We start from the raw sequence: 14,233 nt of genomic DNA on the forward strand, positions 1-14,233 counted from the left end.
TCCCCGGCACCTGGTGGAAGGGATAGGAGCTCCAAGTGCATCCCTCTGAGCAGCACCCCTGTTTGTTCCAGGTCTGGGGTATCGGCTGTGAGGACCGAGCTGTGTACTTCCGGCAAGGCGTCACTCCCAGTGAGCTCAGCGGGAAGACATGGAAGGCCATCGTCGTGGGCAGGGAAAGTGACCGGTCACACTCCGGCAGCTCCTCCAGTCTCCTCAGGTGACCCAGGGCATCAGGGCATAGAAGAGCTGGGTGGGATGCAAGGCCAAGGACCTGTAGAAGATCAGTCTCTCTCAGAGGGTTGCGGGTTCAAGACCAGCCTGGACTGCACACTGAGACTTTGCCCCAACAAAAGCAAAAAGAGGAAAGAAAAGATTCTGTGGCTAGGCATCCCAGTCAGATCTCTGTTGCTGTGAGAAAACACTCTTACCAAGGAGCACTTTAGGGAAGGGAAGGGTTTATTTTATCTTGGAAGCTTTAGTCCATCATTTAGGGAAGTTAAGACAGGAAATTGAAGGCAGGCTTGCTTGCTGGTCCATGTATTGAGCACCACCTCACAGCTGAGTGAGGAGTCACAGCCTGAGCTATGTAGGAATGCTGCTTGCTGGCTCGCCCACGGACTCATGCCTGTCTAGCTTTACTTTTCTTCCTTCCTTCCTTCCTTCCTTTCTTTCTTTTTTTCTTTTTTTTTAAGACAAGGTTTCTCTGTGTAGCCCTGACTATCCTGAACTCACTAGGCTGTCCTTGAACTCAGAGGTCCACCTTCCTCCCAAGTGTTCCGATTAAAGGCGTGCACCACCCTGCTAGTTGCCCAGAATTTCAAGTGTGCTACATGCTACTGAACTGTATGCCTTAAAGTAGTCATGTGGAGCCTAGAAGTGGTGGGGTATCCTTAATCCCAGAGCTGGGGGGGGGGGGAGGGTGTAGAGGCAGGAGGAACAAATTCAAAGTCGTCCTTAGCTACACGGCGAGTCTGATGCTAGCACCCTGTTCCAAAACAGCAACAACAAAAAAAACAAAAAACAAAAAAAAGGGTCAGCTCTAGCTGGTTGTGGTAGCACAGGCCTTGAATCCCAGCACTCACCACGGAAGAAGTTCAAGGTTACCTACAAAGGTCACTTAGTGGCCAGGCGGAGGTGGCGCATGCCTTTAGATCCCAGCACTTGGGAGGGAGAGGCACAGATCTCTGGGAGTTCAAGGCCAGTCTGGTCTACAAAGCGAGTCCAGGACAGTCAAGGCTACACAGAGAAACCAAACAAAAACAAAACCCGGTCATTTAATGAGGTCATCTTAAAATACAAAGAAATGGGGCTGGGGAGAAAAAAGGGGGCACTGGAGGTATAGTTCTTAGGTATAGTTCTTTGGCAGACCTCTTCCCCAGCCCTGGATTTAATCCCCCCGCTGGTGATGGTACTCAGTTGGAGCGGTGCTTGCTTAGCTAGATGCGCGAAATTCTGGGTTCCATCCTCAACACTACATGAGCTGGATCCTGGGGGCACACACCTGTCACCCCAGCATTTAGAAGATGGAGGCAGGAGGATCCAGAGTTTAAGGGCACCTATGGTTATATAATGAGTTTGAGACCAACCCTGGGATGCACGAGGCCCTGTCTCAAAAACAAAACAAAACAAAACAAAACAAAGAAGCGCTCCAGGTGAGTGTGGTGGTATACACCTGTAGTCCTCACGTGGTTCTCCCTCCCCCTGCGGGACTGTTGGCCACCAGCCCACCAAGGCAGGAGGAGCAGAAGACAAGACACAGGGCCCGGAGGGCTACAAGCACTGGGGCTACAGAGCGAGTTCCAGGCAACAGAGAATATAGCCTGTCTTTGTATCAAAGGATGGCCTTGAACTCCTGTCTCTACCTCCTCCAAACTGCGATGACAGGCGTGCGCCATCACATCCCGTTTTAGGGGGCACCATCACATCCCGTTTTAGGGGGCACCATCACATCCCGTTTTAGGGGGCACCATCACATCCCGTTTTAGGGGGCACCATCACATCCTGTTTTAGGGGGTGCTGAGGATCAGACTCAGGGCTGCCCCCCTTCCAGGCAACCACTTTACCTGCTGAGCTATAGCCACAGCCCATCTAAAAACAATAGAGGCAGACACCTCTGCCCTTTGGTCTGGGGTGTGATGGGGTCTTTCAGGCCCCCTAGGAAGCAGAATCCGTGGGCATGCGGTACAGCAGCAGTAGACAAGAGCTCAGTGAGCCTGTAACCTGCCTGAGCTCACACAGTCAGTCACAAGTGGCAAAACACATCTCCCACAATGAAGTGAGAGTTTGTCTTGTTTGGTCCCCAGCGCTGGCTGCTTCTTCGGTGATGAGGTGAGGGGCAGCGGTACGGAGTCGGCACCCAGTGATACTGACGTCTCCTCGGAAATCGAGAGACAGGGCCCCGAACAGCCTCTCCCCAAAGAATCCTTGGACAACCCCAGGAACCTCAAAGGGAGCTTGTCCAAGGGCCCCGAGACCAGCGTGACCATGGAGAACGACGCCTGCCTGGCTGAGGGCAAAGGAAAGGCTCCCGAGGCCTCTAGCTCTGATGAATGCCACGGCCCAGCCTCCACACCAGCCGAGCTGCCCTGGACCAACATTGACCTCAAGGAGCCCAAGAGGGCGTCTAACCAGCCAGCTGCCGGCTTCCCTGAGGCTGCGGGCCTCTCCTCCCTGGGCCTCTTCCCAGTGGGCATGGAGGAGCCGTATGGGGCAGACGATCATCCACTGTGGGCCTGGGTGGCTGGTGGTGGCTGTGCAGTGGAGGCAGGCTCTGCGCTCAAGTGGTTCACTGTCCAGTCAGGTAAGGGAGCTGATGGGGTTGGTGTATCCAGAGTGTCCCCGTGGCTGTCTGTGGGTGCCTGGGAACAGCGCCTGGGCCTGAAGGGTCTGTGGTGCTCACAGAGCTTAGCTAAGACCTTGGGCTAGTCTTTGGCCCAGGAGGAAGGGGTCGGGGTAGGGGAATGTCTCTATGGGTAAAGTATTTGCTCTGTAAGCATGAGGACCGGAGTTCAGACCCCCAGAACCCACATAAAAGTGGGGTGTAGTACATACAAAAAGAGAAGGAAGGAAAGGGGAAAAAAATTAAGAAGCAGGCTGATTCAGGGATTATTATAGTTCCCTTCTGGGACAAAACACCTGTGGAAAAGTGTTTAAGTGGAGAAGGCGCATATTGGCTTGTAGTTCAAGGATTCTGGTCCACCACGGTGGAAAATGGTCATGCTGCATCCCCAGCCAGGAATCAGGGAGGAATGCTGGGGCCCAGGGGCCCGCCCACCCCAGTTAACCGAATTTAGAAACTCCTCCATTGAGTCTAGTCGGGCCAAGTTGACTGTCAAGATGGGCCTTGACAGGGAGGGCGGAATGGGGAGGCATTCTAGCCTCTTGTCCAGATGCTGGCAGGATGGCACCTGGCCTGAGACTCTGGCCTCTTGCAGGCCTGTCCCCCTCAGTGCAGACACTGTCCCTGTCCATCACCCCCGCCCAGACCGCTGCCTGGAGGAAACAGATCTTCCAGCAGCTCACCGAGAGGACAAAGCGGGAGCTGGAGAGCTTCAGGCACTACGAACAGGCCGTGGAGCAGGTAGGCCCAGCAGCACTCTTTCTGCATGGTTGGTTTGGTGGTTTGTTTTTTTTGTTTGTTTGTTTTGTTTTGTTTTTCGAGACAAGGTTTCTCTGTGTAGCCTTGGCTGTCCTGGACTCGCTTTGTAGACCAGGCTGGCCTCGAACTCGCAGTGACCCACCTGCCTCTGCCTCCCGAGTGCTGGGATTAAAGGCGTGCGCCACCACGCCTGGCTCTTGGTGATTTGTTTTTGAGATAGGGTCTCACTGTGCCTCCATGCTGGTCTTGAATTTATTCTGTAGCCCAGGCTAACCTCACACTGGTCATCCAACTGGCTCCGCCTCCCGAGCGCTGAGGCCACAGGCACACACCCCCACACCCAGTTCCTGCTCAGTTAGAGTGCTTCGCTGTATGGCAGCCCTGAGGTAGGGAGGAAGGGTAGACAGTCCACCCCACATGCTCAGCAGCACTTCCGGGCCCCGAGGCTTATTCATCTGTCCTGAAGGACTCTTCTCAGGACCTCACCACCTACAGGACGTCATATGGGCTCTGGGAACCCAGCATCCGCAAAGGAGGTGGACGGGATGGAGTTGTCACTGCCCTCTTCAAGGGTCGCCCTGCTTGGCATGCCCCATACCCTCAGAAGCAGAGACCCACCCTCGGTTGCCACAGCAGGCCAGAGATCGAAAATGAAATAGACCACAAAATTTGTTTCCTTTCGAAGTCTTGGCTAAGGCTGTCCCCACAAGCTTCTATCCTGTGTCCTAAGTGGGCCTGTGCGCTCAGGCAGCCTGAGACTTTGAGTGCCAGCTTTGGCTCACTCTCTGACTTTGGACTAGGTGTCACCTCTTCCTTGAGCCTCAATTTCCCTCTCCAGAATGTGGGCTAATGACGTGTGTCCACTGCTACTATGGTTATGTCTCTGGCGCCACCTAGTGTCCAACTGTGGCACTGAGGTCATTAATGGAAGAGAGGATGGAGCAGGGGTCACAGGAGAGAACAAGAGCTAGCATAGCTAGCTCTAGGGCTCCGGGAAGGAGCTGTCTGTGACCTTTTCCCGCTGTTCTCGGTTGTCTGTGCCACAGTCGGTGTGGGTGAAGACCGGGGCCCTGCAGTGGTGGTGCAACTGGAAGCCCCACAAGTGGGTGGACGTCCGTGTGGCCCTGGAGCAGTTCACAGGGCATGACGGGGCTCGCGACAGCATCCTCTTCATCTATTACGTGGTCCATGAGGAAAAGAAGGTACAGGGCAGGAAGTGCTTGTCGGGGAGGAGGGCCACCAAGGCATGGTTTCTCAGAGAGGGCACACAGAGTAGGCACCTGAGGCGCCCTCGTTGGCAAAGCCCAGTGTGGGCACATGCTGAGCCATGCCACTCTGACAATGGCTGCTTTTTTTTTTTTTTTTAAATACCACTGTATAATTTCCTAGCCCTTTTATTTTGAGACAGAGCCTCACTAAGTTAACTTGCCTGGCTTGGGACTAACCTTGTAGCCCAGGCTAGCCTTAAATTTACACCCTCTAACATCAGCCTTCGCAGGTGCTGGGGTCACATGGTTTATTGTTTGTTTTTGTTTTGTTTTGCTTATTTGGTTTGGTTTTTGAGTGTTTGTTTGTTTGTCGTCCCTCCCCGCCCCCTGCCCTGAAATAGGGCTTCTTTCTCTGGGTAGCTCTAGCTGTCCTGGAACTCACTCTGTAGACCAGGCTGGCCTTGATGGGGTTGCATGCTTGAATCATCATGTGTGGCCAGATTTTAGCCTTTGAGATGAAGCTAGCGCTTGGGGAGATAAACCCCAGTCTCACTTGTTGATATAGGCCAGGCAGTCGACTCCCAACAGCTTTTTTTTTTTTTTTTTTTTTTTTTAATTTTAAAGAAGGGCAGGTAGGAGACAGGCTCTCAGTGCACCCTGTGTCTGGTCAGTACGGTGCTGGGGATTGCACTCAGGGCCTTGTGCATGCTAGACAAGCGCTCTACAAACTGAGCCACATCCTTGGTTCATGAGGCCCAGGGAGATTTAGCTGAGGGCACCTCGCCTAGGACGACAGCCCCACTGTGTACCCCTATCCAAACAGTACCTACACGTGTTCCTAAATGAGGTCACCGTGCTGGTCCCCGTACTTAATGAAGCCAAGCACTCCTTTGCCCTCTACACCCCCGAGAGGACGCGACAGAGGTGGCCCGTGCGCCTGGCTGCCGCCACAGAGCAAGACATGAATGACTGGGTGAGTGATGGGGTCCGTGAGGGCTTAGTAAGAAGAGACCACCCCCCACCCGCACCCCCACCCCCACCCCACCCCCGCCCAGGCCTCTGTCTGCCTGTCAGTGACCAGCTGCGTACCCATACCAGCTCGCCCTGCTCAGCCTGTCCTGCTGTGAGAGTCGGAAGGTCCATGGACGCCCGTCCCCACAGGCCATCTGGTCCGTCACCTGCAAGGGGGACATCTTTGTGAGCGAGCCCAGCCCAGACCTGGAAGCCCGGGAGCACCTGTTGCCCTGCGAACAGATGTGAGTGGGCTGTGCCCTAAATGGACCTGGTGCCTGGCCTCTCCCTTCCGCCTCCCCCCACCCCCAAGGCCCCTCAGCGCTGTGTTTCTAAAAAGGGCTCCCCTAGCAGGCCCTGAACCAACACACCTCAGCTTCTCATTGATTAGCCAGAAAGGTGGTTAGCCGCTTTTCTGGACCCTGAGACCCTCTGGGCCTGTTCAAGGCTGCGCTCAAAGGTCAGTGATGCCTACCAAGTAGCTTTGGAGTAGCTTGGAGTACTTGGAGTAGCTTGGAGTACCTGGAGTAGCTTGGAGTAGCTTGGAGTACCTGGAGTAGCTTGGAGTACCTGGAGTAGCTTGGAGTACTTGGAGTAGCTTGGAGTACCTGGAGTAGCTTGGAGTACTTGGAGTAGCTTGGAGTACTTGGAGTGTGGTGCATGGCATCTAGTCCCACCCTAAAGGGCTTCCAGGGCTAGATCAGAGAAACCACATCTCCCTCACCAGACCTGAACCTAGGAACTCAGTCCCTTCCGGTTCTGCTGAGACCCTGCACTGGGGTGGGGGCGGCTGAGGGGGAGCTGGAGGCAGAAAGGAGCGGGAGGAGCTTGGAGTGTGTCTTCAGGGTGGAGCAGAGCGAAGCTCATGGGAGAGTGGAGTTGGGTTCCCATTGCCTTTAATGTGGGGGATCCTGGAGCAGGAGTTTCTCTGTGGAGGCATTTAAAACCACAGAGGCCATGGGCGAGACGCGTGTTGCTGTTGATGGTGTTTGCCTAGAATATAGGAACCTTGGGTTCATTCCCCCGCACCCCCTAAACTGAGTGTGGTGGCACGTGCCTTTAGTGCCTGTACTTGGAAGGTGGATGTAGGAGGATCTAAAGTTCAAGGTTATCCTTGGCTAGGTAGTGAGTTCGAGGACAGCCTAGGACCTGTGAGACATGATACAAGGGGTTCTGAAGGAACAGGTAGAGCAGGGCTCTGAGGAGGAAGAGGATGGGTGAGGTCTCCCAGGGAACCCATTATGGGTGGTCACAGTCCAGCCCAGGAATCGTAGACTGAAATGGGTAGCCATGTACACTCAGCACCTCCTGGGGGCAGAAGCAGAGCCTATGGAAAGCCAACCCAGCCTCCCGCTTAGGAGGTGGCTGTCCCCAGGTAGCCTCCCTGGGATGGCTCGGGAGCCAGCTGGCCACGCTGTTCTTTACGCAGAGGATTAGATGGCATGTTCCCTGCTCTCTCTCTCTCTCTCTGCCATGACATTTAAGCCTGGCTGCACCCAGCACACTGTGACCAGTCCCGACTCCATGTCCCAGCTCTGAAGGGGGGCAGGGGTCACCGTGAATTAGTCTGCTGATCCCTGCCCCATGGTCAGTGTGGCCCAGGGGTGAGGGGGACAAGCCCTTAGGGGCACTCTGCCTCTTGTATGCCACTTCATGTCCTCTCTAGGGTTAGTTCACTCAAACGGGAGCCGAGTGGACTGTCTTTCCTACTGGTGTAGAGGTCTCAGCCTTGCAGTAGTTGGCCAAGTGAGGTCTAACTGCAGGGTGGGTGGCAGGTTAGATAACGGGGCTTTTATTCCCCCTGCAGGTTCTGGCGACAGATGGGAGGCCACTTGCAGATCATAGAGGCCAACAGCCGAGGCGTGGTGTGGGGCATTGGCTATGACCACACAGCATGGGTATACACAGGTGGCTATGGCGGAGGCTGCTTCCAAGGTGAGGGTGGCCCTGAGCACCTGAGACTGGCCAGATTAGCTCCCAAACCCTTCTTGGCATAACCTCCCCTAATCCCCATCTGGCTACCCTTCCCAGTGCCCAGGGCTGCTATCCCAGTATTGACACTTAACAGCTGGCTGACAGGTGACCTTCACCACTGCCAGCCTCCACAGAGGGCAGTCCCAGGCCAATCCATGGGCCTTGAGAACATCCTCCGAGAGGCCCTCTGGGATCCCATCAGCAGAGCAGAGGAACTTGAAGGGTCTAGAACAGCAGCTGCTGGGGTCCCCTAGTCCACTCAGCACCTCATTTCATAGATGAAACCCCAGGGAGGTCACTGGGGTAGCCCTAGAACCCAGTGTGCCAAATTCCAAAGTCTTTAGGGAAAGTGAGTCTCCCCTCTACCATAGGCATCCCCAAGTTTAGGGTGGCAAGTGAGACAAATGCAAACTATGATCTAGAATAGTCTATGCCACAGCCCCGATACCCCACGGTGGGGATGCAGCTGGCTCCCGTAGAACTGTGGTCCGCTACGACCACAGGAATGTACAGCCTCGCGGGACCAAAGAACTTCCCTGACCTGCAAGCAGGAATCACTCTGGTGTCTGCTCTGCCTTTGAGGACATTCAGACTCACAGAGGTCATATGTGCGAACCAAGGGAGCTTCGCTAAAGAGGTGCCCCGAGTATGAGATAGGAAGACGGCAGGGCAGTGAGGGAGGCCTCAGTAAGAATGGAAGATGGAGGCCGGGCATGGTGGCGCACGCCTTTAATCCCAGCACTCGGGAGGCAGAGGCAGGTGGACCGCTGTGAGTTCGAGGCCAGCCTGGGACTCCCAGTGAGACCCTGTTGCGGATCTCTCCCGGAGGAATTCCAAACACAGAAGAGAGAGAAACCCAAGCGAGGCTGGTGCCTTTGATGCCAGTAACCCATCTCAGCCGCCCTGGCTCTGATCTCCCCTCCTGACCTGTTTCGTCTTGGGCCAAGATGCTCAGGTCCCTGGTGGCCTCGGGCTAATGTGTCCCCGCCCCCCGCCCCCAGGCCTGGCCAGTAGCACCAGCAACATTTACACACAATCAGACGTGAAAAGTGTCTATATCTACGAGAACCAGCGTTGGAACCCTGTCACAGGCTATACCAGCAGGTGAGTGGCACGGAGGTTTGGTGAGGGTGCTGTTCGGCTCAGGCCACAGAGCTGACAAAAGCTGGGCCACAGTATTCAGTACTGCCCAGAGCTGGTGTCAGGCCTCCAGCCTAGAGTAACAGGCTCATTTGTTGGGGTTTGTTTTTTTTTTTTTAGGAGGGTGTGTGTGTGCATGTGGTATGTATGTGGAGTGTGCACATGTTTGTGTGTGTGCGTGTGCACACAGAGGCCGGAGATCAGGCTTCCTCCCCAGTGCTGGGATTTCAAGTACATACCATCGTATCCAGCTTTTTTTCTCTCTAAAACTTACTTTGTTTTTAAGTGCGCACACGTGTGCACACGTGCTTGTACACACGAGTGCTGGTGTCTATAGTGACCAGAAGTGTGTTAGATCCCCGGAGCAGGAGTTGCAGGCAGCCGTGAAGCTCCTAACGGGTGCTGGGAATTAACTCAGGTCCTCGGTGAGAGCAATACAAGCTCTCAATTGCCGAGCCAGCTCTCAGCCCCGGGCCCAACTTTTTCACATGAATTCTGTGCGTTGAAATTGAGTACTCATGGGTGCAAGGCAGGTATTTTTACCAACTGCACTGTCTCCCCAGGCTCTTCCCTTCCTTTTTAAACTTTCTTGATATACCCTGTCTCCATAAAGAGATCGCTCAGTGGCTAAGAATGCATACTGCTCTTGCCAAAGACCCGAGTTTGTTTGCCACATTAGCTACTAACTTGACTTCCTATAACGCCAGCTCCAGGGGATCTGATGTCCTCTTCTGGCCCTTGCAGGCACCCGTACACATGGCAAGTGCACACACAGACATACACACCTACACATATATGATATATATGTTATATGGGTTAGGGTTAGGCTGTTAGGGTTATATATATATTAACATCTATCTATATCTATACATATATACATACATATATATATACACATGCACACACACATAATATATAAATCTAAGGATTAAAGAGAAGCACAGCAGTTAAAAGTGCGTAGGGCCCTGAGTTTGGTTCCCAACACCTATGGACAGTTCACAACTACCTGTAACTCTACCTTGAGGGGACCCAGCACCCTCCTCTGGACTCCACGGGCATCTCATTCACACATGTGCATGCACAGGTACACACACACCACACACACACACACACACACACACACACACACGCACGCACGCACGCACGCACACACATACACCAACATCCACACACAAAAGTAAAAATGGGAATTGTTGTTTTTTGTTTGTTTGTGTTTTTTTGTTTGTTTGGTTTTGGTTTTGGAGGCAGGGTTTCTCTGTGTAGCCTTGGCTGTATTGGAACTCACTCTGTAGACAAGGCTGGCCTCAAACTCAGAGATCCACTTGCCTCTGCCTCCCAAGTGCTGGGATTAAAGGTGTGCGCCACCACACCCAGCTGGGAAAACCTTTTTTTTGTTTGTTTGTTTGTTTTGTTTTGTTTCAAGACAGGGTTTCTCTGTGTAGCCTTGGCTGTCCTGGACTCACTTTGTAGACCAGGCTGGCCTCGAAGGCACAGTGATCCACCTGCCTCTGCCTCCCGAGTGCTGGGATTAAGGCTGTGCGCCACCACACCCGGCATTTGGGAACACATTATTTACTTATTTATTTTTGGGAATACATTTTTAAAAACTTAAATATAAATAAAGGCCATAGAGCTGTTAGTCCCTTGTCCCCAAACCCTGTGAGCCGGGTACAGTGTGTGGCTCCTGTGCTTCTAGGAAGCTGAGGCAGAAGGATCTTTGTAAGTTCAAGCCCACTCGGACCACCTGGCATGCTTCAGACTATCAAGTGACAGTCTCTCATGAAACAACAAAAACAAAACAAAAAAAATCGTCTTGAGAAATCTTATTGGCTACCCAGATCACTCAGCCTGGTGGTTGTCACACCAAAGCCGGCACAGTGCTCCTGACCACTGAGCCATCTCTCCAGCCCTGATCTGGTCAGATCTCGAATCCATCAGTGGAGTAAGTTAGGGCCTTCATGGCTACATAAACCGTGGAAACACTCAGAAGGACGCTCTGTTAATCTCTCAGGTACCTCCGTTTCTGAACAAGTTAGCAACATTAAGCATCATTGGCCAGGGCCACACAGGGAAACCCTGTCTTAGACAACAAAACATTCCAACTAAGGCCTCCTCTGTGGTTGCTGAAGGAGGGGCTGCAGCATCTTGGGGGTTGGGGCAACAACTATTACGGCCATAACCTAAGGGAAAGAGAGCCGACTCCTGGACCACACAGCGAGCCATGGCCTCCACAGATGGGTTGGTCGGTATGGTCCAGGTGGTCCCCGTACCCTAGGGTAATTGGTTTTGTCCATCATTCCTGGTGAGTGAGTGAGGTGGTTGCTTGCCATGTCCCCACGTCCCCAGCAGGGATGAGGTAGGAGCCTATTAACCAAGAGTGTCAGAGCAGAGTGGCTTCTTCTGAGTCCTCTGTCATCACCTTACATCTATCTGTTGTCCTGCTACAGGGGTCTGCCCACTGACCGGTACATGTGGAGTGATGCCACAGGACTGCAAGAATGCACCAAGGCCGGCACCAAGCCTCCGTCCCTGCAGTGGACTTGGGTGAGTCCCGTCTCCCTGGTGTGTGTGCGTGCGCACACGCGTGGCTGCATGCATGCATGCTTGCGTGGATGCTTGTGTGTAGGGTCTGAAGGCTTTGGCCCTCCCATCCCCGAGGTTTCTACTGGTCTGTGGGTTTACATTTTTGGGGGGGAGGGGCAGGGGGAGGGGAGGGAGGGCGGGTGGCTCTCCCATTCACACTGACTCCCTCTTCCCCAGGTCTCTGACTGGTATGTGGACTTCAGTGTCCCTGGAGGCACCGATCAAGAAGGATGGCAGTACGCCAGCGACTTCCCCGCGTGAGCATCTCTCTGCCCTGAGCCTCTGGGGCTGGGTCCCTCTGCCAGTAGTGCTCCACCCCAGCCTGACTGAGTAGCAGAACCCACTCCCAGTGTTGTTACCTTAGCTGCTTCAGGGTTGGGGTGGGAGGGACTCTCGGGAGCTCTGCCTATACCATGGTTGAGGTAGAAAGTTTTGCCCCTGCTGTGCCAGGTCTGAAGATGCCAACAAGGCCCAACAATGTGACCTTGGCCTAAGAGACTCATGGAGGGCAAGAGGAACCTTGCAACCCACTGGAGTGTCTGGGATGGGGTGGGGGCGGGCTATAGGCCAAGCCCAGAAAGACAGGCGATGGGAGGGGTGTCATGAGGGAAAGTGTTAACTGTTGAAGGGCCAATAGGAGATAGTTGGAGTGAGGCATCCTGGGAAGTCAGGCATGCTGAGGCAAGTGAATAAAAGGTAAAATAGATGGGTTGTTAGGCTTAAAAGGGGGCTTAGCTTTCAAAGGGCTTGCCTTGCAAACATGGGGCCTGGGTCTGATCCCTACAACCCACTTACATCTGTATTCCCAGCTCCAGGGAGACGGGAGGATCCATGGGGCTTGCTAGGAATGGCAGCCAAGGTTGTCCTCTGTCCTCCGTGTACACACACATATGCCACAAAGTCGGGACTGGCAGCTGTCATAATGTATTGAGAGCCTGTGAGGCTGGGTCAGGCCCCTCGCTGGATGGCTTCTGAGCAGACTCAGGGTGAGAGACCAGGCTATGCCCTCAGGTGACAGTGAGGCCCCTCAGACAGCTGTCAACTAGAATGAAGTTTCCCAACCCCCAAGCACATGCCAGTACTGACTGGAGAGGGGCCAGGCCCAGGGCTGCTGAGCCAGACACTCTGAGTGGCAGCTGCCATGCCCAGGCCTCAGGGTTACATTTCAGCCCTGACCACACTGGGGCAGCCAGGAGAACTGTACCCGGCCACAGCTACTCCTCTGCTCACGTGACTTAGAGTTGGGAAAAGAACATGTGCAGTGTCACTTTCTAGAAAGTTCCATGAAATGATCTTAATTGACCCACTGCTTCCTCTTTGCAGCTCTTACCATGGGTACAAAACCATGAAGGATTTTGTCAGGAGAAGGTGCTGGGCCAGGTGAGAGACAGAGCTTCAGGGTGGTGGGGTCACCCCAATTCCTTCTCTACGTCCAGGGAAGGAAGGGGACACTGGTTTCTCTCGAGCCAGAACGGCTGGCCTCTGAGTTAAGTCCCCAGGAAAGAAGCAGGGAGGGAAATGAGAAACCAGGGTAAAAGTAAATGTCAACCCAGGAAGTGCCTGCGGGCTCCCTGCGCTCTGCTTTCTGAAGTTTGTTCTGCAGAACAAATAAGAGAAATGTCACTGACTGGGCTCTGCTCCTGGGTTGGAGGGTGAGCTGGGGGGAGGGGGGCACAGGGCCTGGGACAGACGGGAGGCCTGCCCCTCCCCCCCCCCCAGCCCTGTCAGAGCCATCCAGCTCAGCTTCTGCATGCTAGGCTGGGCTCTGTCAACAGTAGGTAGTGATGAGCAGGGAGGGTCATGTCCTGCCTGGGGCTTGCTGTCACACCAGATCCCTGGACTCGGGCTCACATTTCCCCCAAACAGAAAATGCAAGCTGGTGACCAGCGGGCCCTGGCTGGAGGTGACCCCCATTGCCCTCAGCGATGTGTCCATCATCCCAGAGAGTGCAGACGATGCTGGCCGAGGACACAATGTTGCACTGTGGGCTGTCAGCGACAAGGGCGATGTCCTGTGCCGCCTGGGTGTATCTGAACTCAACCCCGCAGTGAGCACCTGCCTTCTGGCCTTTCGGGGGCTGTCCCTGTTTTTGCAGTTTTCTAGATATGAGGGTTCTTCCGTGAAAAGTGCCTGGCCTCAGGTTTCCCCAGACCTGCTTGGAATGGGGTGGGAGGACATCACGTGTAATCCAAGTGAGGCGGGTAGTGCCAAGGATGAGGTTGGCATGGAGAGTCTCTCCAGGCCTGGGAGTAATGGGGCGGTGGGGGTGGGAGCAGGTGGCATGATCGCTCCTTAGCACCCTTGATGAAGTGCCCATGTTCTTATCTTTCCTCTGAGAGGCCGGAGTCCAGGGGCTCAGCAGTAGGCCAAGGTCAGACTAAAGTTAGGGCTACATCAGACCCAGCAGGGCCCTGGACGCCCTTTGCCTCCCAGGCAGGTTTGAGTGTAAGCATCAGGGGAGAGCAGGCCAAGTGCTCCCATTGGCCCCTCAGCAGTCTCCTTCGCCTGTCCATCTCCAGGGCTCCTCCTGGCTGCATGTGGGCACCGACCAGCCCTTCACCTCTGTCTCCATCGGCGCCTGTTACCAGGTGTGGGCTGTGGCCAGGGATGGCTCTGCATTCTACCGGGGCTCTGTGTCTCCCTCCCAGCCGGCTGGTGAGTGGCACCTCCCGCCCCACCCCCACCCCCACCCCCACCAGAGCCCTCCACTATGGTGGAG

At 54.4% G+C, this 14,233-nt stretch overlaps 1 protein-coding gene across 1 annotated transcript in view; it reads left to right on the top strand.

Annotated features, from left to right (window-relative positions):
- TECPR1 (tectonin beta-propeller repeat containing 1) overlaps nt 1–14,233 on the top strand; it is a 30,608-nt gene that overhangs the window by 12,197 nt on the left and 4,178 nt on the right. The window contains exons 9-21 of the mRNA XM_084763584.1: nt 72–217; nt 2,304–2,800; nt 3,435–3,580; nt 4,645–4,800; nt 5,630–5,779; nt 5,905–6,062; nt 7,625–7,752; nt 8,793–8,895; nt 11,379–11,475; nt 11,692–11,771; nt 12,838–12,894; nt 13,381–13,561; nt 14,034–14,169. Of these exons, the coding sequence (XP_084619710.1) occupies nt 72–217; nt 2,304–2,800; nt 3,435–3,580; nt 4,645–4,800; nt 5,630–5,779; nt 5,905–6,062; nt 7,625–7,752; nt 8,793–8,895; nt 11,379–11,475; nt 11,692–11,771; nt 12,838–12,894; nt 13,381–13,561; nt 14,034–14,169 (2,035 nt within the window). The remainder of the gene's footprint in view (nt 1–71; nt 218–2,303; nt 2,801–3,434; nt 3,581–4,644; nt 4,801–5,629; nt 5,780–5,904; nt 6,063–7,624; nt 7,753–8,792; nt 8,896–11,378; nt 11,476–11,691; nt 11,772–12,837; nt 12,895–13,380; nt 13,562–14,033; nt 14,170–14,233) is intronic.

This window comes from Acomys minous, assembly GCF_964271855.1.
Source record: "Acomys minous genome assembly, chromosome: 16".
In the NCBI taxonomy this organism is placed as follows: Eukaryota; Metazoa; Chordata; class Mammalia; order Rodentia; family Muridae; genus Acomys; species Acomys minous.